We start from the raw sequence: 25,046 nt of genomic DNA on the forward strand, positions 1-25,046 counted from the left end.
TTGTTTGTCTAAGACTTTGGAGTGTGATCTTATATGTAGTCAATCTTTTTTTGTGAATATATGTACTTTAATTAATATTTAATAAAATTTAATATACCTATTCATAAAATAAACTTTTTAATTTTATCTTAACTTGAAATCACAAAAAATCTAAAAAAATGATTCCAAGACTATGATTTATTAATTAAAAAAGTTTCAAAGTATACAACTAAATTCTAAGAACTTACAAAACAAGTATATAATCTCAAAATTAGATAGATAAAATTGAAAACAAATAAGTATATAATCTTAAAAAAATTAATTTCATGATAAACAACCATAGAGACTATTAAACACAAATTAAAAAAGAAATAATAAGAATTATTCCATGGAAACAACATCAATATTTGAAATGTAATCTAGTAGATATAGGTGAAAAGAAATCATTATGATTTTTGTTACTATAGTATGATATTTCATTTTTTATTTTTAAAAAGAACAAGAACTCTAATTATGAGTAAAATATTTAGAATAAATTCATTAATTCTCCCACTATCAATTAGAAGTATTTTAGTAATTTAATATCCATACGTGCAAATTAAGATTAGATATTAACTTTTGATAATTAAATTGATTTTATTCTTAAATTTTTTCAAAAATATGAAACCCAATAAAAATTTTGAAGAGAATTTTAAGGATAATAAAATAAAATGAAATATTTAAACATTTGATTTCAATAAAAAAGTTATTTTTAAAAATTAATTTATTGAAATTATGATTTATTTGTCTTCATATTTTATTTATAATTTTTATTAAAAAAATATTTTTTATTAAATTCAATGTTATCTTACTATTCTTAAATATTAAAATTAAATAATTTTTAAATAAATAAAAATTATATGTCTATATATAATATATAAAATAATTTTAAAATAACTTATATTTTATATATCGGTGGTGACTCTGTTTGTTTTGTGTCCAAAACCCTAAAAAACAAACATGAAAATCAGAACATTAAAAAGCAAATTAAGCAAAGTTTTAATAAAAAAATCATTTTGGTTTGTAAAAGGACATGGGATAGGGCCCAGTGTGTTGCAGGCATCATATTTGTGACCATTTTCCTTGCTGTTTCCCGTCATTTAGATTGAAGTGGAGCACAGCTTGTTCTGCACGCATTTGTATCTATTTATAAGTAAATCCTCCCTGCCAAGAAAGAAACCATCGAAATCTCTAGCTTCTTTTTGATTTTCCACAGTTACAAACATTGTTGCTTCTGTTGAATATTTTGGGTAGAGAGGGAAGATCCGACTTTCCATCTTAACATTCATTTTACGAATTTGGGGGTCACAGCCCATCTCGAATCAGAAGAGATGGATTTGGGAGATTTGTTTTTATTTTCAGATCAAATTGCCATCTTCACAAATAGATATGTAAACCCTCCTTGGCGTTTAGAAGGGTTAGCTTCTATTTGGAATGCTAAGGTTACGAGTATTTCTGCATTTTATGACGTGATGCTATCCGATCCCACTTGTGCCTCAAAACTAGTGCATTCAAAGAAGTGCAGGTGTCCCGGCAAGCTTGAGGAGTGGAAAGAAGCTCTTACTTCACCTCAGGCTACGAACCCAGCAAGCATAAGATCGGTAAGTTTTAATGTGTTGTATAGATTGTCAAAGATATGTGTTTTTTTTCTTTAAGAGTAAAGTAAGGGATAGAGTAAGGGTTTGTGCGTGTTTTAGATAGATTATCTTAGATCCGTGGTTCTGCTTTTCCTTTAAGCCAAAGTTAGGCTTAGGCTTTATGTTTGTATTTGGATGGATCACCTTATATCTATTGCTCTAGTGCTGTTAGGGTTTAGTTTTTCTTCCAAATTTTATTTTTAATGCCTTTGTGATTGAATTCTTGTTTTGGCTTTGAAATGTTTATATATGTATTTGGATATATTATCTTATAACTATGGTTCCAGTGCTGTTAGGGTTTAGTCCTTTTCAAATTTGGTTTTTAATGTCTTTCTGATTGAACTTTTGTTTTGGCTTTTAATTTTCAGTGGTCCTGGTAAGCAGCAAAGCCCACAGAATTAAATACATAGAAAAGAAAAAATCTTTGTATCTTTAAATATATCGGGTGGTGCTTGGTGATCTTTGAGAGATGTTGAAAGTGCTTACGGATTATGAAAAGATATTAAAGTTAATATGGTTGGCATCTTTGGAATGGAGCTCTGTTAAGACAACTCTGGTCAAAGAGTTGTTCAAACACAAACATTCAGAATTCAGTATTTCATGCTTTCTGTTTGATTCATGTAGAACATCTCCCAAAGATGAATTACCTTCTTTGCAAAGTAAGCTCCTAAAATATGCTATCAAAAGTGCATTCCGATAGTTTGGTAATTGTCACAACCCATAATGAAAGGGTTTTATAATGTGGCAGAGTTATCTCTCTATTGCATTTATTTTGATCATGCCAAAAAACATTTTTGTTGGCATGCATTTCACCAATCACAAAATAGTGGATACAAAGGTTTGATTAAAAACTTTATAAAAAAGTGTGGGGATTTGGATCAATTGGAAATACCCTTAAAATAAGCTATGAGGCATTAGAGAAGGGGAAAAATAGACATTGCTTGTTTTTTCAGAAAACAGCAGTATCTCACTGTAAGCATATGGGAGGGATTTAGATGAAATGTAGAAAAATCATTTGAAATGAAAAGATAAACTAGATGGCCAGCAAAAACAAATATTTTTACATCAAATACCAGAACATCATGACTAAGGATATGGCCGAGATCAAAATGAATCGCTGAGCATGCTCTTCAAGCCATTAAAAGATAAGTTTGTTATTGAGCTGCAGAGTAAGCAAAAATAATTTGCATTGACATGGCATGTTAAATCAGGGACTCAAGATTATGACTAAGCCAAAAGCAAAAACAGATCTTCATGAGCATTGCAGTTTTTTACAGAGAACTAAAGTGAGTAGCTGTACTGATGGAAATTCAGATGAAAGTGTTGAATATGCACTTCAGGCCCTAAAAAATTTGCGTCTTGTTGACTTGGTTGGTGAACCAAAAGATATTTTCTCAGAGAGCTGAAGAACCTGACTGTAACGAAATGGAACTGGAGAGGAATCGGGATGGTCTGCTGAGCAAGCGCTTGTTGAAGATTTCATGAATTGTGAGTTTTGATTTTGCTTCAAACTTCATAAACGTCTTCAAGATGTGTGAAAAGAAATGGAATAATAATTAAAATAAATTTATTCCAACCTTGTTGGTTATGGCACGCCTAATTTTATAAAATCTTTGATACGTCTCGTTCTCTACATTTCTGCTCTCTTTGATGATTTTCAACATTTTACAATTTGTTGGAAGCCTTCTGTAGCTTGATGCAATTTTTTTCTAACTGCGGCATAAATTTGAACCGCTTCAGTACTAATGTCCTGTAGATTCAGGCTTTTAATTCAATTGGTACTTAAATTTTTCAATTGGTACTTAAATTACACCTTTTATAAGAAATTCAATTGGTACTTAAATTTTTCAATTGGTACTTAAATTACACCTTTTATAAGAAACTCAAATGATTGTGCAGAGACATCAAATGTCTTGCCGTCGTTCAAGGAGTTTGACTTGAATGGCTGTCAACACAATAGCATCCCTTCATAGAGTCTGCAAAATTCGCAGTGTTTAAGAATTTGAATGGATGTTTGGAGAAAATATTATTTTTCTCCCTTAATATGAAGGATGTTAGATTATGCATTTTGGTATATTACTTTGAGTAAGAATGCTTTATTATTGTAAATTTCTTAAAATAAGGAATTTCACTGTGGATTTTGAGCTTAGTTCCAGTTGAAAGCTAGTGCTTCATGAGATGTCATTGCAAGAAACAAAAAAAAACAAATATTAAAGTGTTTGAAAATACAATACTAAAAGAAGTATGCATTGGATTATCAATTAATAAGAGTGAAAAAATTCACCAATCTTAAAAATAATTTCATGTTAATTGACAATGGTGGAGGAAATTGTTTTGAGCCTGCAGCATAATTGAGACCACAAAGATGATATGAATCTTGCAAATAAGATCTCAATTCGTAAAGAGCATTGTCCCAGTCTTGAATCACCTCACCCACCTTGAGCACATAGAAAATATAACTGAAGTGGTTTTAACAGTGTTAACAGCATTGAATTGTCTTCAGTTAAGGTCTTGTAAAAAATAGAAATTGTCAAAAATAGAAATCTGTATCACGGGACTTTGATATGGCAAATCTTATCGGGACTTTGATATGGCAAATCTTATAAATTTGGATACGTGTCTGGAGATTTAAGAGATGGGAAGTTTTGCACATCTGAATCATCTGAAGAGGACTAATGTTGATGTCTGAAACTGCAGAATACAATAAGCACCGCAAAGTTGAAAGGATTTTAGTATCTCCATCATATGGAGATATAAAAATTTGGATTCATAGGTTGCTGGTATTGTATTTGTAATATTTAGGGGAAACCATTTATTTTTTTGATTTTGAGCCTTTGCTTGAAATTCGTCAGATTGACCATATTTGGTATTTTAGATATTCTGCTCTTTATAATTATTTTGCTTTAACGTTCCTGTCGATTTTTATTTTTTCCAGTTTAAAGGTTGCTGTTAGAGTTTATAATTGTAAGTGAGAATGTTTAGTGAAGCCAAGCCAACCATAAACGCCTAATTTTTTTTTAAATGTGAATGGTGCCAACACAATCAGTGATATTCATATAAATGACTATCATGAGCCCAAAGCTCTTCTGGATGGGAAAGTATATCTGTAAAGAACTTGATATAGGGCCTTATAGGAGTAAAGATAATCAAGGACTGTTGTCACAGACCATAAAGAAATTGATTTCGTGCAATATTGTATGGCCCAATCTTAGAGGCTTCACATCTGATCGTAAAGAACAAAAAGAGGTGTATATAGGCGAAGAATGGAAAATTCTCCATATATTTGTAAGTATTGGTGAGTTGTATCAATGGATCTAATAGTTTATAAGAAATCATGTTGACCTAAAGGCTAAAGCTTCTGAAACTACGGTTATTATATCGGTTTTCAATAAGAAGGCCAATGTTGCTAAATACATGAAAATTATTGAAACAGCTTTTCGATATCTTTTTATTATCATAAGTAATAGTAATGCATGTCATATGTAGATATTAAGGTGGAACTAAATTCTCGACAAAGTATCAACAAAGAAATAGGGGTTATGATTTTTGGATAGACTTTTGTTTGTTTCTGAAAAGTTTAACTTGGGTTCCATAGATTCACTGGTTTTATGGATGTCATTACAGAAATAGGAGTTATGATTTGTTGGATAGCGCTTTTGTTTGTTTCTGAACAGTTTAACTTGGGTTCCATAGATTCTCACTGGTCTTATGGATATCATTAAAAACTTTTACAGAGACGGGTTATGATTTGTTAGATAGAACTTTTGTTTGTTTCTGAACAGTTAACTTGGGTTCCACTGGTCTTATGAATGTCACACAATCACTCACTCATTTAGAACAAGCTTGAATTGTTGAAGATTGATGCATTTGCAATGAATAGAAATGTTGCAAGACAGCAAGCTGAGGAAGAAAGGCGAAGAAAAGTAAGATGGATGAAATCTTCTTACTCGGTGAATTGACGTTCTATACATGATAAATCTGTGTCACAAGAAAAATATGCAAATGACCTGGAAAAATGAATTCATGAGGAAGGATATATCAGTTACAATAGAGTCCTGATATACCCTTCTCAATCAACAAAAGCAGAGCAGGCTGAGATGGCCTTCACAGTGATCAGCCTGGTCAGAATGCTAAAAAATATTTCACATTCAATGAACATATATAAAAATTTCTTCAAATGGCAAGTGCCCACATCATCTTCTTAAACCTTAAGAAATCCAAAGAAAACATGTGAATGAGTGTTTGTCAAGCACAACAACTTATGATGTTTGCCTACCTAGTAGCATTTACAAGTAAAAAGATGAGCATCATTCAGCATAGAAGTTACTTTTTGATCTACAGTTATATGTGTTTAGATCATCTTTCGCTTCCCAACTTATTTATTATTCGAGGACTACATCTATGTTATCATCTTAAACAAGCATTCTTCAACCTATTCCAACCAGAGATCAGAAAATCACCAAGGACTCGTCAAACTCGGTGAGTCCAAGTACGATACATGCCCCCCGAGTTTGGCGAACTCGCCAGAGTCGCCGAGTTGGCGAGTTTGGCATAAACTCGCCAAAGTCTGCGGGTCTCGTGCTTGGGACTCGGTCGACGGCAAGACCCAAAAAGGCCAAAAAAAAAAGCATTTTTAAAAGATTTTTAAACTTTTTTTTTTATGTTATTTATCCTCAACCCTAAAAGTGAACTTCATTTCATTCATTTGAAAAAACAGGAGGAGAAAAGTGGGTTGTAAAGAAAAACAAGGGTGCATTGAGTTTGTAGCTTATTTCAAGCTTGTTGTAAGATTGTTTTTTTAAAGATTTTTTTGTTTTTTGTATGCAAAAATTTCATTTTCTATTCATTTATTTTGAAAGTTTTATATTTTCTTCCAAAATCTTTTGTATGTCTGTAAATTTATTATGTTTTATTGCAGCAAATTTCACTTTATTATTTGCCTCAATTTCAAGTTTCACAAAACTATCCTACGATGTCTACTTCAGCTTCTAGACCCTCCATTAGAAAAGACCCTGCTTTGAAATATCATGAGGATTTTCCAAGGCAAGGAAAGGGGCAAACAAAATGTACATTTTGCAAAACAATATTCTATGGAGGAATATATAGACTAAAATACCATATTTATAGTGTGCGTAGACATGATGCCGAACCATGCCTAAAAACACTCCCTGAGGTCGTACGTGATTGTTATGTAATGGTTGAGGAAATTGAAAGGAAAAAGAAACAAAAGGAGGATTGAGCGGCCATTGGGAGAGAGGCAACTTCAGGAAGAGGGACATAGTTAGGTTGTGTTGGAGGCCTTTCTTCCTTACCTCCATATCGTCCCACTCAGTTTGTTACTACTAGTGTTGGTGCTTCCGCTTTTACTTCTGTAAGTGGTAGTGCCACCGCCACTTCTCATGCTTCTAGCACTAGTAGTTGTTGTGGGAGTGTTAGCATTGGACTTAAGATTCGTAAATCTAGGTTGGATACCTTCTTTGTGCCTCACACTACCCCTGGGTCCCAACAGTCACTTAAGGGCATGGGTTGGAACAAGGAGGTCTATGATGCCGCTAAAATGATAGTTGGCAGGTTTTGGGTCTACAACAACGTTCCATTCTTTATAGCCAAGTGAAAGTTTTATAACTTTTATGTTTGATTGTTTTAATTTTTATACTTTGATTTTTTTCGTTTTATTTTTTCTCGTACATACTATATAGTACATAAAACATATTTAACTTATCTCATTGAATTTATTTGTGACAGGTCTCCTTATTGGCAAGAAATGGTTGATGCCCTTACCATATGCGAGACAGGGTTCAAAGCCCCTACTGAGTGTGATTTGAGGGGACCCATTTTGTCTCAATTGGTGAATGATGTGAAGAAAGAATTAGATGAACAACACCATATATGGAGCACTAAAGGTTGCACCATCATGACTGATGGTTGGACGGATAGGAGAAATAGAACTCTCCTTAATTTTCTTGTTTCTTATGCAGGTGATTGATTAATTTTAGTTTCATTTAGTCTTTACTTTTTTATTTTTTATTTTTTATTTAATGGTTTATTGATTGATCATTGATCTAGTTTTTTTAAAAAAAATTTCAGGGGGCATCGTTTTCATCAAGTCCATTGATGTTTCCACCCATTGCAAGAATGCCACTTACCTATGTGAGCAGATAGAGGAGGTGATTGATGAGGAGAACGTGGTACAAGTGGTAACCGATAATGCAACAAATTATGTTGATGCGGGTAAACTTTTGATTGCAAACTAATTTTGTTTGCAAATTAATTACTATTTTGTACCTCCATTAATTACAATGCTACAAATTATGTTGCTGAAGGTAGACTATTGATGGAGAGACACCCATCTATAGTTTGGACTCCATGTGCTGCCCATTTCATTGACCTCATGTTGGAGGATATTGGAAAACTCCCACGGGTCAAGAGATGTGTAGAAAGGGCGAGAAATGTGTGCAAATTTGTAAATAATCATTCATGGGCATTGGCTCTTATGAGACAATACACAGAGCAGAAGGAGTTGGCTTGTCTAGGAATCACAAGATTTACCACAAACTTCATCAGATTGCAGTCCATGCTTAGCTCTAAGTCAGCCTTGAGACGTATGATTGTTGGTGAGGAGTGGTCTTCCTCATCCTATGCTGCCACCCCTGCAAAGAAAGATATGACAGATTGCATTTTTGATGAATGAGACTTTTGGGTCCCTTGCGATAAGATAGTGAAGGTAATTTTTTTATAAATTCTACAATTTGACTTCTTGTTTAATAATTTGTTATATATATTCTTTTATTTGCTCATTTTTTTAAATTACACAATATTTTCAATTTTGCAGTTTGTTAAACCCTTGGTGGTTTTGTTGCGAGTTGCGGATGGAGAAAAACCCACAATGTGTTACATATATGAGGGCATGGATAGGGCGAAAGAGGGCATCAAATCCGTCTATGGAGGAGATGAGAGAAAGTATGGTCCCATTTGGGAAATGATGATAGGAGATGGCATCATCAGCTTCATAGGCCCATCCATGCAGTAGCCTATTATCTGAATCCGACATTCCATTTAATCCCTTCTTTCAAGTCTGATGTAGAGGTCCTTAATGGGCTATACTCGATCATGGAGAGGATGGTACCTACCGGTACTACTCAGATAGAGCTTATTCAAGAGCTATAGTTGTTCTCAGATGCACAAGGGGAGACCTTCTCTTGTCTTGTTGCCAAAGACGATAGGACAACTATGATGACAGGTAAAAATAAATTGTAAGGCTTAATTTTTTTATTTTTTATTGTATATTGTTAAATGATTTCATGAGTGAGACCGATTTTATTTATTTTTCTCATTTCAAACTCAGATCATTGGTGGAGCTTTTTTGGCCCAATGACACCAAATATTCAGAAATTGACCATTCGCATCTTGAGCCAACCATGCAACGCATTTGGTTGTGAGCGCAATGAGAGTATGTTTGAGCACATACACTCCAAGAGGTGCAATAGATTATCTGTGGAGAAGATGAATGATCTCGTCTTTGTTCACTACAACCTCCGCCTGAGAATGAGAAAGAATGCATTAGTTGACATCTCTCCTATCATTCTAGATGAGGTTGATGCTAAAGCAGAGTGGGCCAATGAGAGTGAGATAGATCTTGTGATTGTCTTTAATGATGATGACACTGATTGGATTGACCAGGTAGATATGGAGGTTGAGGTTGTAGCCATGGCAGAGGAGGAGCAAAGAGCACGAGCAAAGACAAGAGATACTGATAGTGACACAGATGTTCTTGATGTTGGTGAGCATGGCATGGTGTCACGGGGAGCGACTATGGTTGCCGAATCATCCAGGATCTACCTTAAACGCCTTCGCAAGGGGCCGAGGCGAGAGGGTGCACGCTCCTCCGAGCCATAGGCTTGTAGTTGTATGTACCTTTGGTATTTGTGTGGAACATTTGATGATGATCATATGATGACATAGTTTTTTTATTCCATGAGTTTTGTAATATTGTATAAATTTGACAATATTTATATATTTGTGTTTGTTATTTCCTTCAGCTACAATTTGTGTTTATGCTTATGTGATTGATGTATTCTTGTTTATGTAATCAAATGAGCTGAGTTTGATTGATGTATACTTGTGTATGTAATCAAATTTCTCGAGTTTTTAACTTTCTTGAGTTTAGCCGAGTTTGAAGTCGAGTCTAACTCGGAGTCCCGAGTCCGAGTCCAATTCGGCCTTGCTGAGTCCGAGTCCCGTTTCTTTGATTCCAACACATAAAAAATCTTGATTGGAATGTTTTGTCTTCTCAAACAAGTATTTCCTCTTTCATTAAGTGTTACAAGTTGACAACAAAATTTCTAAAATCTTAAGACTGATTACCTAGACAAAGTAATTTTGATTATGCAGACAAAGTAATTTTCATATAAATCCTCACTTTCACTAGTTTATTTTGGCTAAGTATCACTAATAATCTCTTCACGAGTACACCATTTGATGGTAGCAATTAGTCACTGAAAATGTTTTCTACCAACTAATTTAGATATATCAGGCGAGGTGGCAGTCTGCAAACACACTAATGCTCTTGATGATTAGAATATATGTATCATGAAATGCATTGATGAATTCAAAAGCACTTGCCAGCTTCTCACTATGTTAAGTGTCATAATTGCTCCAAAGTTCATGCTTGGCACATCCTTAACCACATTCATTTGTAGGTTTAACTCTTCCAAAATTGCATAAATCTTCTCGGTTTGAGGATGTGATTTTGTTTTCCACTGTAAAGCCATGCACCATGTTCATCACCTTCCCTAGCTTACATTGATTTTTTATTTCAGCTACATCCTCCCACCTACCCACGAAGTACACACATGACATTAGTACATATGCACAGAGTCTTGTTGTTCCAATTTCGAAAGGGCTCCTGTACTGTGCTCCATGAATTTCAATGCAGCGAGCAATGTTGGACTAATGCGATAATCACTTTTCGTGGAGTCACACAGTGGTTAACATTGATTTCAAACTAGCAGACCTTTGTATTGAAACCAAGGAGGGCAATAAATAGGATATGGTAAGGCTTCATAAATGCATATCGCACTTATAATAGTTTCGGGGCATTCTAATGGGCACTCTAATTTATTGTGCTAGACTTTTATCTTCAGTTTTGAGGATTCCCTTGTTTTTTCTTTTTTTGAGTAGTATTTTGGTGTCTTAGGGTTTTGTCTCCAGTCTCTTGCTCACAAGTGAGCCAAGGTTTTCACAAATTGGAGGAGTCATCAAAATCAATAAGGAGAAAGAATGGGCAAACGAGTATTATGATGTTATAGATGTGCTCAGACAGGTGAAGGAGTAAAAACATAGTTTTTTGATATTCCTATTTTTAGGAAAACTTTTTTTTTTTTTTGGCTTTGTTGAAAAGTTTTATTTTTAGTGTTTTGGGGCCAATCTAGGAGCTTGCTTTTTTTTTATAGAAAGTTGCTTTTTGCTTTTTTCGGGGTCATGGGTAGTTTTTGAGTCGAAAGGAATTTTATTAGGGTAGGAAAGTTCATTGTTTCATTGTTAGGAATTTTATTAGGCCAAGAAAGTTCGTAGTTAGGAATTTTAATGGAAATGGCTAAGTATGGGAGAATGCCTTGAAATCTGTTCTAAAGGAAGAAATTCCTTAGCCAACAATGAAGTTCGCCCTTCAAAGGAAGAAATTACTTGTCCAAACATGAAGTTTTCTCTTTCATGATGGAAAATCTTTGTATTAGCACCAAGTCCACCACTAGCATGGTAGGAAATTCCTTTATTGATTGTGAAGATCGCCCTAGGAATGCTTAGGAAAATCCTTTAGTTGTGATGAAGTTCTCTCCAAGGTAAGAGAAAATTCTTAATCCTAGCCCAAGTCCACCTCAGAATGATGGTGAAAAATCCTTGTTCTCATGCAAAGTCTGCCTTCCTAATGAGGAAATTCCTTGAATGCATACCAAGTCCGCCTAGGAAACGTAAAAGAATCCTTGTTTCACCATGAAGTTTGCTCCAATATGAGGAAATCCTTACGAGTTGGTGTGAAGTCTGCACTCTTTGCATTATGGAAATTCCTCAACCTCGTACAAAGTCCACCCAAGGCGAGGATGAGAAAATTTGGCTAAGTATGATGGATAGGAAAATTCCTCAAATAAGAAGCAAGTTCGCCAAAGAGGATAAGGGAAACTTCAGGTAAGTATTGGCGGATTTAAGCAAAAAGTTAAAATCAAGATGAAGTTTGCCATAAGGGGATATTTGGCCAAGTGTTGAAGTTAAAAATCAAGATGAAGTTCGCCATAAGAAGAATTTTCTAGAAGAAAGCAAGAGATTGCCATTGAGGTCATTAAATGCAAAAAGAAAGGGAAGGTTCAACTTGGTGCTCAAAGCAAGATTGGATTCATTTCCAAATAAAACACAACAAAAAAAAACAAAGCATAGCAAGAGTTCAACTTCTCTATAAACATGAGCATTGGCATTCATTCAACTCACAAATTGTTGCTCAAGTTTGAAGTTGAAGCTCATGAAAGAATCTCTTTCAAACTTCAAAATTCTAAGTAAATTGCAGGTGGAAGGTAATCCTTAGGGGGATTCAGGTTAATTTCTACATTGGGAGATGAAGTTGGAAACAATTCCTTAAAGCAATTTAAGGAATTTTGTCAAAATTTTTAGGTTTACAAAAGATTGAAGGTAGGTTTTTCAGAATTTCAAGTTCTTTCATACTTCAAGATGTCCTTTTAGTTTGAGTTTCTATTTTTTAAGACTTGCACAAGAACTTTTCATCTCAAATTCTTCGAATTTCACTCAAGATCAATATCGCTTTTTGTGCTTTTTACAGTTTTGGAGGTGGAAAATTTCATAATCAGAGTTCTATTTTAATTTTCAAAATTTCAGTAAGTCTGATTTTTAGTTACAATTTCATAATCATACTTTATTTCACAATTTCCAAAATTTCACTAGTTTGATTTCAAGAATTTCATAAGTTAAATTAGAATCGTCTTTCGAAATTTCCTTCAAGCAAACATCAAACCCTCTTGTGCTTTTTCTAACTTATGATTTTTTCATGATTTTCAAGTGGTAGATGTTAGTTTGAGTGATTTCCAAAAAGACATTGATGAAGTTCAACAACAAAGGACCACAACTCGAGTCCAACATCGTGACAAAGTGGAAGAAGGTTGGAGATACCAACCTTGGCCACCCGAACTTCAATGACTTCAAGAAAATAATGTATTGCTTAATGATTGCTCTTCTTCACCATTAGCACGCAAGATGATGAGAAATGGAATTGTTCAAGCAGCTAGATTTCCTCTAGCTATGCAGTGCAACAAACTAATAGTAGAATGTGCCAAACATTACAACATCCAAGAGAGACAAGTTGTGGTACTTGATGGCAGAGTGTTGGCCTACCTTAGAGAGATGGCTATCAAAGAGGCATTCGACGTTCCAAATTACCATTCTACCATATATAAGACCAAGGAGGAGGCCTTAAGAATTTTTGAAGCACAACTTGGCTCCTATGCTGAAATAATCAACAAGCACTGGCTGCAAAAGCCAAGGGCTCATTATACTAACATGCCTAAGAAACTTCTCATGTTAGATTTCACGGCGGTGTATGGAGATCTCATACTACTGCTAAATAGGATCATAGGAAGTCCTCAAGCCTCCTCATTCAAGCCTTGAATGTTTTACTTCATTGAAGAGGTCACTTTTGGTGTCAAGATGATATATTGGGCAAAAATGATTTGTGATAGCATAGATGAGCAACTAAGAAACATGGAGCATTCAAAGGCTTTTTAAATGAGTTCTTACATCATGTACATGCTGGCAAGATGTTACTGATATAAGAGATTGATTTGCAAAAGTGTTGTGGGAAACAAGGATGGTCAATTCAAAGCATATGATTGCTATCTGCAATTGCATGTACAAGAGATATTCCATTTCCAAAGAGTCAATGATGCATTCCTAATGTAACTCACTAGGATACTTCAAGGAGACACTCATTGACAATTGACACAAGAGGCCAACGATGTTACAAGCATTATTGGATCATGGTACATTCAATTCTCCATATTCACTTACCTGAGAGTCAAATGATTTACAGGATGCCCATACAAACTTCCAAGACATCTTACAAATAAAATGGTACTACTAGAGGTCATCAGACATCTCAACACATGAGAAAATCCAAAGAGGCAAGAAGAAGGCTGAAATTTCTTTTCCCCTTTTCATTGGAAATATGTTAGAATCATGTCCATCAACACAGGTAGTTGATAAAGCAGATGTGGAAATGCAATGATACCCATTCTCCTTTTATCGACCAGGGTCCAACTTTGATCCCCATCATCACATTGGGATGATAACAAAATGAAGTATAGACAGAGTTGATCTTGAGGATTTAGAGACCCAATGTGGTTGATGAGTATGAGATAAGCAGGAGAATGTGGTCGAGGATATCAATAAGCATGATTAGAACAATTGACCTTTTCCCCATACTGGATCAACTAAAGGATGATGTAAATTTCACCCAACCATGTTATGAAGAAGAAAAAGATAAACCTCTTCTTGCAACATATCGGTCTTTACCCGAGGTGTTAGATTTGGATGCATTAATGAGGCCAGTGATGAAATTCACTAAGTGATGGGTGGATTAGCAAACTCACAAATTGAAAGAGAAGAATACTGCCTTAACCTATGATTTAATGGGAAGCATGGATTCTTGTTCTTTCGATGAGGACGAAGTGACTCATGATGTTGAGAAACCGGAAATTGGAAATTCTAGGAGAAGGAAAGATACAACAGAGAGCTCACTAAGGCCAAGAAGAAAGAGGACTTCAAATGAGAAGATTGTTCACAAGAAGCAGAGAACAAAAAATGCATATTCCTCTACCAACACTTTTTTGGCTGAAGAAGTTAGCTCATCCACAAATAGGGACAAAGCTCATGTTGCAGATATACAAATTGAGATGGAAATTACTCTTCCAATTTGTGAAGAACTAGTTTAGCAACAAATTGTTCTTGATGGCCCCGATAATCCAGTGACAATAATGGATGAGGAGTTGGAGAAAATTGAAGTTGATATTTTGGAAGGAGATTTTCAGGAGGGAATGATTCCCATTTAGGGGAATTTAAGGAAGTGAAGGAAATTAGGTAAATGAAGAAGATGTTGGCATTGAACAACCAATGGAACCAAATTGGTTACTAGCAAGAATGACAAGGAAAGCTATTGTAGAAGTCCAACCAATGGATGATTTAACAAAATTCTTAGCTAGATTGAACCGACTTGTGGAAAAGAAAAAGGCAAAGAAATATTCCTTAATCCATAAGGATAGCATAGGATCTTGTTCAATGTATGTGGGCATTCGAAAGGCTAATAAAACAAAAGAGGACATCAATCTTGAAGAATACGAGCTAAAAATTGTGTACATGGGTCCTATAAAGTAACAAGAAGTCCAAGAGCTAGATGATTCAATCAAGGCCATCATGGAAAAACTGAGGAAAGAGGAAGAAAAGAAGAACAAACTCAAAGTAGAGAATGACCAATTGAGGGATTATATCCAACATTTGGTAAATCATATTGGGAGAGAAGAGGCGACAATCACTCCACCTTTGTCTCTTTCGTAAGAATCAGTTGAGAATTTTGAAGGAATGAAGATGGTAGCCTGAGAAGCCAAGGAATGGATTGCAGAAGTTGCAAACAAGATCATCAAATTCATGGAAAAATTGGCACAGGTTATTAGAATATTTAATTTTATTTTAATCATCTATATTTAGTTCCTTGTTTAATGGTCATTACTTTTTTTTTTTATGTAATTAGCTTTTAAGTTTAATTTAGCTTGTACGCTTAATTTAGCGTTTAGCATGGTTAATTTAGCGTTTAGCTCTTTAGTCTTTTACTTTAACGATTTGTTCCAATTATAGAACATCGTCTTGTAGTCTCTATATATATGTGTGTATATCGTTCAATGTACACATCGATTATTGGAGCAATTAATTTTTCATGGTATCAGAGCGGGTGATGAGCCATACATTTTTTTTTTTGTGTCTGTTTACCTAGATTTAATTTCCAGAAATTTTGAAGTATTTTTCTTATGAAAAAAATTTGAATGAAAGTTTTTTTTTAAAAATTGTAGGTCTTTTTTGAAATTGGCAGATTTGGGCGTGACTTTTTCCTGACACTCTGTTCTTTCTGCACGAGTTTATCGCATTTTTTTTGTGGCTCTCCCGCGACGCATTTTTTCCGCATTTATTTTCCACTCTATTTTACACAGACAACAACTATTTATTTTTCAGATCTGTGTTTGTGGTGGCAGCGAGATTTTGTGTCTTTTCACATTTTTTTTTGATGATTTTCATGTTTCCTTTGGCGCATTTTTTTGGGCATGATTTGCGTTTCCATGTCGTCATCTGTGTGATTTATTCGCTTTTTTCAAGCTTGGGCTTCATTTTTGGCGATAATTTTTTCTATATTTTGGATTTTTGGGGGACATTTTTCTAAAAATCGTAATTCTTTTCTGAATGCGGTTTTGTTGTTTTGCAGGTTTTTTTGGTCTCGATTTACAGCAAATTAAAACCTTTTTTTTGTGCAGATTTTTATCAAAAAAAAATCAGCGTTTTTTTTTGTTTTGCAGATTGTTTTGGGTTCTCAACATAATTTTTTGGGTCTTTCATATTTCACGCTTTGAGTTTTGTGTAAACATTTTTGAACCTTGAGAATTGTGCTAGTCTCATTTGTTGATTATTTTTCTGTGGTCTAGGGTTTCCGAATTTTTTTTGGGTCTTTAGCAAATTTTGACATTTGCATTGGGATTCATGCCTCAAATTCCGTGTGAGTTTCCAGAATGGCGTCTTTGACCAATATCCTGTTGGAGAGCAATTAGAAGTTCAATGTCCAAAACTGTAATACCTAGAAGCAGAGGATGCTCTCAATTTTTGAGTATTGTTGCCTTGATCAGATTGTTTTGGGCAAGGCTCCTCGTCCTACAACAACAGGTGAAGACCAACACAAACATGATGGGAAAATTCGAGAGGTTGTCATGCTTATCAAGTTATCTGTCACAGATGATTAACTCCCTCAGGTGCCTTCAGGTAAAACAACTAAAGAGATCTGGGATCTCTTGAAGGATCTTCTTGAAACGTTCGACAAGAGCCAAGATTTCTTTATGAAGAATATGTTGTTTTCTATCATGATAGATGAAAATACATCTATCCAGGCACATCTTACGAAGATCAAGGTGATTTGTGACCAGTTGGAAGCTATCGGTCGAACCATGGTGGAAGAGGATATGGTAGTGATTACACTAAAAACTCTTCCCAACTCTTACGAGCATTTCATTGACATGCTTAATATCTCTTCTACTAGTGTTGATCTAGAGTTTCTTGATTTTTGCACCAAACTTTTGTAGATGGAAGCATCAGTTTGGTAGTAATAGTGTAAGTGTAGAACAAGCGTTTACTGCCAAGGACAAGGGCAAAGGCGAGTACACTCAGTAGAAAGGGCAGTGCAACTTTGAGGCGGGGTTCACGTAGAGATTCACATGTCACTATTGTGGTGGACCTAGGCATATCATGAAGTTCTACAGAAAGAGGTTGGTTGATCATAAGTCCAACCAGGGAGGGTCTTAGGAGCAAGTGCAGGGTCATGTAGCAGAGCGTTTTGAAGAGAAGGAGTAAGCCTTTTATGCTTTTTGATTTTGTCATCGGATGAGTTTTCTGATTTTTCTCCACAAAAAATCATGGGAGGGTTTTGCTTGATTTGTCCCAAAAAATCAAGGAGTGATATTTTACCACGTGATGTTTGGTATTCTACCACATGATGTTATTTGGTGTTTTCCCGCGTGATGTCTGTTGTGTTACTGCGTGATTTCTGGTGTCTTACCACGTGATGTTTTGGGTCTTGCTATGCGATGTTTCTGGGTTTTTAACCGTTTTTTTTGCACAAAATGATGATTTGTGTCTTCAGTTTTGGAGGGTTTGTCGATTTTTCCTCAAAATCGTGGTTTCAGGTTTTAGTTTGGTCACCCAACATCACGTTGGATGGATTCTGGTATTCTTGGTCATTACCAGTTTGTAGATCCCAGGAGGGCCTCCGACGCAGCAGAGTGTTCTTTGTGTTTGTGATCAAAAGGCCTGCAGTGTCTTCTGTAGGGTAGTTAGTTGATAGATTGACCATTAAGGGAGGGTATTAGAATATTTTAATTATATTTTAGTCACCTATATTTAGTTCCTTGTTTAATGGTCATTTACTTTTATTTTTATTTTATGTAATTTGCTTTTAAGCTTAATTTAGCTTGTACTCTTAATTTAGCGTTTAGCTCTTTAGTCTTTTACTTTAATGATTTTTTCTAATTATAGAACATCGTCTTGTACACTCTATATATACATGTGTATATCGTTCAATGTACACATCGATTATTGGAGCAATTGATTTGTCACAGGTCTATGGTCAGATCTCTTCATTCATATATAGAATCTGGAGCATAGCTGAGTTTTGGGAAGATTTCAAATTGTTCAAGTAAAGACAATTCCATGTTTTAAGGTGCTGAAAGGAATCCTCGAACATGACTTAATTAATGGAAATGTAATAGATGCCAAAACACCACATGACTTCAACACATGGTATCATGCTTTGGTAGCTAGAGGAGAAGTCTTGAAGAAGATGAAGATTGATGGTGCCATAATAGAGGAAACAATTAAGGCTGTCTAAGACAAGGTCTTTGTCATAGTTTTTGATGTGCTTGAACAAGAAATAGTCCAATAGGGACTTGGATGTAGAGAACCTGAAGGCCAAAGTTCAAAGCAATTTCTTCACTTTTGCAAATCCACTCCAAAAGCAACATTTTGGCAAGACATCCTTATTCTTGTCCATTGAGGATGGTTTTCAAAAATTGGAAATAGATTGGATAGCCACTTTTGCCACATGTCAAGATGAGATGGATTTGATGGAATACAAGATTTACATTTTGCCAAGTGCCCCAATGGAAGAACTCAACTCCATAGTGACCAGGTTCATTGAATTTGCTGCCAAAGAAAAGGATACAGGGCACCCACTTCTAGAAGAAAGCTAGATTAATAGTTGCTTATTTCTCATTGGTCCATTTTGGATAACCATGCTAGCTTTCCTTATTTAGTATTTGATGTTTTAGTCTTGGCCATTGATCTTAAATCAATATGGGTTGTTGCTTTGTAATGGGGTGTCTATATGGGTCATCTCACAATAATGGTTCCCACTTTCACGTTGGAAGGAAAAATGTGGGTGAAGGGAAAACAATTTGAGGGTGTTTGTTCGTACTACGCATGTTCGAGCGAACCCCCCACTTTGCTCGTACATGGGACATCACGGGGGTTTGCTGCAACCCCCTTTTTAAAAATATTTTTTGTTTTGCTCAAACCCCCCTTTTGAGAAAATCCCTTCTAACCATTTTTTTAACTAACAATATATAAAGTCGAAAACAACAGTTGGGTAGTCATTTTCAACAGTTGGTCATTTTTAATAGTCATTTTGAGGGCATCCCCATTCGTTGCCAAAAATGCTTCTCCATGGGTCATTTCGCTTTAGATTGCTCCACTTCGCGACATAAGGGTGATGCTACTTGGTGGGAAGACGCTACAATTGACCACTTGACAATCTATGCTTCTGATTTTGACTCGATTGATGATGAGCTCCCTTCTCGGGATGAAATGCCTCTTATTGTTGATGCTGCAGTTGCTACTGTCCTTGAGGATTCACAACCTCATTCTACTCTTGCTCTTGATATTGTCCCTCTGTAGCAGCCTGATGTTGTTCTGCAGGAACCTGCGACGGTCCTTCAACAACACTCTGTTGCTTGTGAATGTAACTCTGCAGGGTCCTCCCCGCTTGATCTCTCTCTTGATGGCCCTAATGATAGTATTGATTGGATTGTGGTTTGTCGCAGGCGGAAAGGGAAGTCCTCCCCCCTCTCCCAAACCCTTTTTTGTTAAGGTTTGGGTGTATCTTCCCCTCCTTGAGTGGGGTCTGGGTTGTTTGTGGCTTGATAGGCTTTTGTTTGCTTGCTTGACCTTCTTGTTTGGGGACTTGCTCCCATGGTTTGTTTTTTTGGGTCTATCTTGTTTATGTGTTGTTAATGGTCTTTGACTATGTTAAGGGTCAAGGCCTTGGTTAACACTGCTTTTTAAAAATGTTTAGTATTTAATGTTTTGATTTAGTCTGTTTGTTTGTTGAGTTTTAGGACCTCTCTCTTTCTCTCCCCTTAAGTCAAGTTTTAGGACCTCACTTTCTCTCTCCCTCCCCTTAAGTCAAGTTTTAGGACCTCACATTCTCTCTTTTTCCCCTTAATTCAAGTTTTAGAACCCCCCCCCTCTCTCTCTCTCCTCTTAATTCAAGTCTCTCTCTCTCTCTCTCTCTCTCTCTCTCTCTCTCTCTCTCTCTCTCTCTCTCTCTCTCTCTCTCTCTCTCTCTCTCTCTCTCTCTCTCTCTCTCTCTCTCTCTCTCTCTCTCTCTCTCTCTCTCTCTCTCTCTCTCTCTCTCTGCCCTTATTTCAAGTTTTAGGACCCCCTCGCCCTCCCCCCCCCCCTCTCTCTCTCTCTCTCAAGTATTTTTAGTATTTAGATTTTAATGTAACTTAGTATTTAAATTTAACGTAACATAAATTTTTAATGTTTAATAATTATTGAATTCAATGCTTAAATTTAAAATGCTCGTATTTGTTTAGTAACTATTGAATTTATTGTTTTTAAATAAATAATGTTTAGTATTTTTAATTTTTTAATTTAATGTATAGTAAATTTTCGTGCTTTTCTCGTGTGTTCATGTACACTTACATAATTTCTAACTTTGTGATGTACCTAGATAGATGGAGGATTAGGCTCCAAATGCACAACTTGCACATCAAGATGCAATTCTTGATATTGATGCCATTTCTTGTCATAGTGATTAGGAATATAGAAGTTGAGAGCCGTTATAGATGATCCTTGCACTAATGGTGTGTACACTTGAGTACATGCCAAACCATTTTGATGAGTTTACAAACCCTTAGAGAGTCTAGGCAACCATACATCTTATGCCCCTCATGTTGTGGATGCCATATTTAGGCAGTTGAGGTTTGAGATCTCGGGTGATGTTTCCTTGAAGGATGTTTAGAAGGCAGTCCCTAAGGAAATAATTAAACAACAACTATTTCCTCAATATCAGGAAAAGAACAAGGTTAGAGGATATTAGGTGACACGATGCATAGATGAGGAAGTGGCTAAGAAAATATACCCTCGTTTCTTAGTTGTTCATGGTCGTTATCCTAATAACGACAAAATACCATTATGCTTTGCTCAACAAGCGTACTTGAGGTCCACTTGGTTATAAAGGTCAACTACCTTGACCTTCTCGGCTATTTTGGACACGCGCAAAGCAGAGTGGCTGATTGAAATCTATATTGTAGGGCTAACAAACATGCATTAGCACACAAACGGTTTGTTGGTTATAGATTTTTTGCAATATTACCATCCCTATGTAATGTCCCCTACTAGGTTTAGGCTGGTTTTAACCATAATTAATTTATCTCAACATACTTATGACTTAAACTACATTGATTAGGAGACAAAACCATCTTAACCTGAATTCAATCAGTAATAACATAGTCTTCTTCCTAATATTGAATTGATAATTCAATCAGATTTGTAGTCTCACATTTACTTGTTCATTTAAATTACTATTTCTATATATATATTTTCAGATAATATTACACTATATGTTTTATTGCAGAGTAGTTCTTTATAAAATAGATAGTGAGGGAAGAATGAGAGAGAGGAGTGAGGAGATATAGATAGGATCAAGATGGAGATAGAATTGGAGATGGACATGGTGAAGGAGAGGGATATGGAGAGAAGGAGAGGGAGGAATGTAGAGAGAGGGGAGATAGGATAGATAGAGATGGGAGAGTAATATATAAATAGGGAGACATGGGAAGTGGTATGTAGAGAGAGATAGAGAGAAGGATGCATGTAGGGGTAGAGAGAGATGTAGAGGTAATGAGATAGAGACAGAGAGAGGTGGAAGAGGGAATATAGAGATATAGAGATAGATATACAAAGAGATGTAGATATAGAGGTATTGGAAGAGGGAGAGGGAGAAACGCAAATCACATAAAGAATATGCTCATGTATTTATGCTTCTTCGTTATCCTTCCTATACCCATGAGATTTGCCTAGAATATCTCTTGTATTTTATCATAAATATTTATAACTCAGTACGTGACAATGTCTAATTGATCAAAGGGACAACAATTATTCAAATGGCAATATTATGGTTGAAGTGGTGGTGAAAAATTAGGTCATTTTTTTTAAGCATGGTTTTCATTGACTTGTTATATAAAACTCCTATAGAACTTTAGACTTTGTATGGTAAATATTGTACCATTCTAATAATAGATATATTTTTTAAAGTGACAATTGGTGCTAATTTAGTTGAGGTTGTTTTCTTTAACATCTATAATGCAATCAATATGTTTTAGCCTCTCACCTTTATTGAAACACTTCTAATTAAAAATTAAATTTGTTAGTATGGAAGACTTCAAATAACTATAAACTTAGGGATGAAACAAATTGAATTACAAAAAATTAATTAATATAGAATACTTTATTAAGTCACTTAATCTTTAGCAAAAGAATTAAACATGACAATCACAACACTAGCTAATAAATTTTAACTAATAGGTTAGTTCAAGGGTGGGCCATTTCTTTACTACTACAAATATTACTCAATATAGATGCTTTCTTTACACAACAATATCTTATTTTTAATATTCAAATTCATACGATGTTTGTCTTTGGTTGAATTCCCTATAAAACTATATACGAGACACAACACTAATGTGTCATCTTTTGAGATATATTTATAGGAAATGAGATGAATAAATTCTAGCTCACGCACATGATGAAAATTGATGTATGTGCTTCTCATTGAAACATATTCTACAAATAGAATTATTATTTGATGAGTGGATAAACATGTTAGGTAACATTCTTTGCATATAGTGCATGTTTGTAAATTCCAAAGTGCATCTATTCTATGTAGAAATTTGTTAGATGTTGTCATGAATTTAATTTTGTTGTTTGATTATGTTGGATTTTATGAGCCATGTTGCATTGTTTTACATCTATGATTTGCATAATAGCTCCTAGTTGGTTGTAATTTTTTATTACATTTCAAAATATCTTTCTTGATTAATTAATACTATGAAATCAAAATTTGAAAAAAATTAATAAAAATGGTTTTAAATAATTAAGAAACTAAATAAATCTTTATAAATAAAACAAAAATATTGCTATTTATGAGTAATAAATAAAATGTAATTTTATATTATAATTTAAAACTAAAATTAATATTTAAAAAAAACTATTTTTTTTCATAAACTATAACAACATTTTGAAATACCTTTCTTGATTAATTAATGAAAAACAAAAAAAAAATACTTTAAAACTTTATAAATAAAACAAAAATCTTACTCTTTATGATTAATAGATAAAAAGTTTATATTACAATTTAAAACTAATACTAAAATCTACAATTAAAACAAAATTTTAAAAATCTACAATTAAAACAAATTTTTTAAAAATTATGTTTTTTCTTAAAATGTTGTTAAACAAAATGATATATGGTAGAGTCAACATAAATTTATTAAAATATCATAAATTATCTAGATTTAGGACAGATAACTACTGCCATTCTATTACCACGTCAGGTGATTTCCATGTGCAGAGCTGCATGTTTGATAGGTATGGTCTATTTTGTAAACAAAGAGGATCAGACCAGGATCATGAGCACTGTGTGGGAAAAAATAAAGAATAGTTTCCCTTCGAAGGGGTCTAATGGGAAATTCATGTATCTTATTTTCTAGCACCTTCTATGCTTGTCAATCATGGAGCAACACAATAACACATAACTTGTATGTCTGTCTTGCTATGGTTTTCAGAGTCTTGATTAAATTGCTTGGTTGAATTGCATTTCAGAACTTGAATGTTGAAGTAGATGTCATGTTGGGGGAAGAGCGTTGCAATTTTAGTTGCATTTGTGGTGGAGGTCTTTCAGTTTATGAGGAGTTATAGTGTTAGACTGGACCGGGGTATGCTTAATTTATGTTGTGTTTTGCTACCAGTTGTTAATCTAATATTATCATTTCTTCAGTTACCATGTCAAGCGATTATATAAATGATTGGTAAAGTTGTGAGAACCTCTCAGAGAAATGGAGATTGTAGAAAAGAAGCTTGAAGTTCAAGATTTTATTGTTGTTCAAAAACTTATAGTCAATGGACAAACTCATGGTAAACAACATGAATATGATGCTAACAATGTTTCTATTGTTGCAGAGCATGACTATAGTAGAATGTGGTAGGCATGATGGTGAACAAATCCTTGCATCATGGAATCCTACAAGTGCTATCAGGGACACACTCACTCAGACTATAGAAAGTTAGGGGTTCGATACCCACACACTTTGAATGGATTTTAGAAGAATGAAAATGGAGGACCCACAAATGCAGTTTCCAAGGTAGAGTGAGTGGTTTTGTTGTCCCATCGCTTACACAAGATAAATGACGTAGTAGGAAGTTAATCAACTGTTGTAGACAGTGGAATCGTCTTGCACTGTCTATCTATAACCCTGGATAGTTGGTGGACAAAATGAGCTTGTCCATCTCATATAAGATACGCCTTCGGTGTAACAAGGAGCTTTTTTATAATTGTTTGTTGCATAACAAGATTATCTAATGAAGAATTGTAAGCATCTATTACTTCACTATTCTAGCTATGTTCAATTACTGCGTCTATAACTAGGATATCTCATTGGTTTATTGTTTCAGTCTAGTGTCCATGATGGGGTTATTGCCAAACGTCTAATTTTGATGACTCTTAACTACTTAGAATTTTGTTATTAAGGCTACCATTTTATTGGTTAAGAAGTATGTCATTGAAATGGCATTGTTCATGTATCATCATTAAAGATAATACAAGGAGCTTTCTTAGAATTGTTTGTTGCATAACAAGATTATCTAATGAAGAATTGTCAACATTTATTATTTCACTATTCTAGGTATGTTCAATTACTATGTCTATTACATCTAACTGGGATATCTCATTGGTTTACTGTTTTAGTCTAGTGTCCATGATGGGGACATGACACCCTCGACCCCACAACAGATCGGGTAGTGATTGCTTCTCAGAGAGAAGCAGTTGACACCATTGGAGATATTTTAGTTGTGACATCCACCATTTCTTCTGATAGGTTAGACAGATATATGATGAGTTAACCACATTCGAGACCATCCATAGGTGCATCATCTAGTCATGGTGAGGCCGATGATCATTATTTTGTTGTCGCCATTGCCATGCCATAGGACATAGCAACTATTTTAGGAGTTTCTCAACATATGTAGATG

At 34.8% G+C, this 25,046-nt stretch overlaps 1 protein-coding gene across 4 annotated transcripts; it reads left to right on the plus strand.

Annotated features, from left to right (window-relative positions):
- The first annotated feature begins 1,039 nt into the window (after positions 1 to 1,039).
- On the plus strand, positions 1,040 to 24,343 carry LOC131075512 (uncharacterized). 4 transcript variants are annotated; one of them, XR_009113214.2, is made up of 6 exons: positions 1,040 to 1,619; positions 7,401 to 7,633; positions 7,743 to 7,886; positions 7,979 to 8,379; positions 8,488 to 8,895; positions 9,001 to 9,693. XR_009113214.2 is itself a non-coding variant. In XM_059221779.1 (5 exons), the coding sequence occupies exons 4-5, from the start codon at positions 8,886 to 8,888 to the stop codon at positions 9,549 to 9,551; spliced, it is 561 nt and encodes a 186-aa protein (XP_059077762.1). In that variant the 5' UTR covers positions 1,040 to 1,619; positions 7,401 to 7,633; positions 7,743 to 8,379; positions 8,488 to 8,885; the 3' UTR covers positions 9,552 to 9,693. The 4 variants fall into 4 exon arrangements, 2 of the variants coding, with proteins under 2 accessions (XP_059077762.1, XP_057868348.2); XR_009113215.2 differs by having other exon boundaries at positions 7,983 to 8,379; XM_059221779.1 differs by having other exon boundaries at positions 7,743 to 8,379.
- Positions 24,344 to 25,046: the final 703 nt, after the last annotated feature.

The sequence above is a fragment of the Cryptomeria japonica genome, chromosome 5 (genome assembly GCF_030272615.1).
Source record: "Cryptomeria japonica chromosome 5, Sugi_1.0, whole genome shotgun sequence".
In the NCBI taxonomy this organism is placed as follows: Eukaryota; Viridiplantae; Streptophyta; class Pinopsida; order Cupressales; family Cupressaceae; genus Cryptomeria; species Cryptomeria japonica.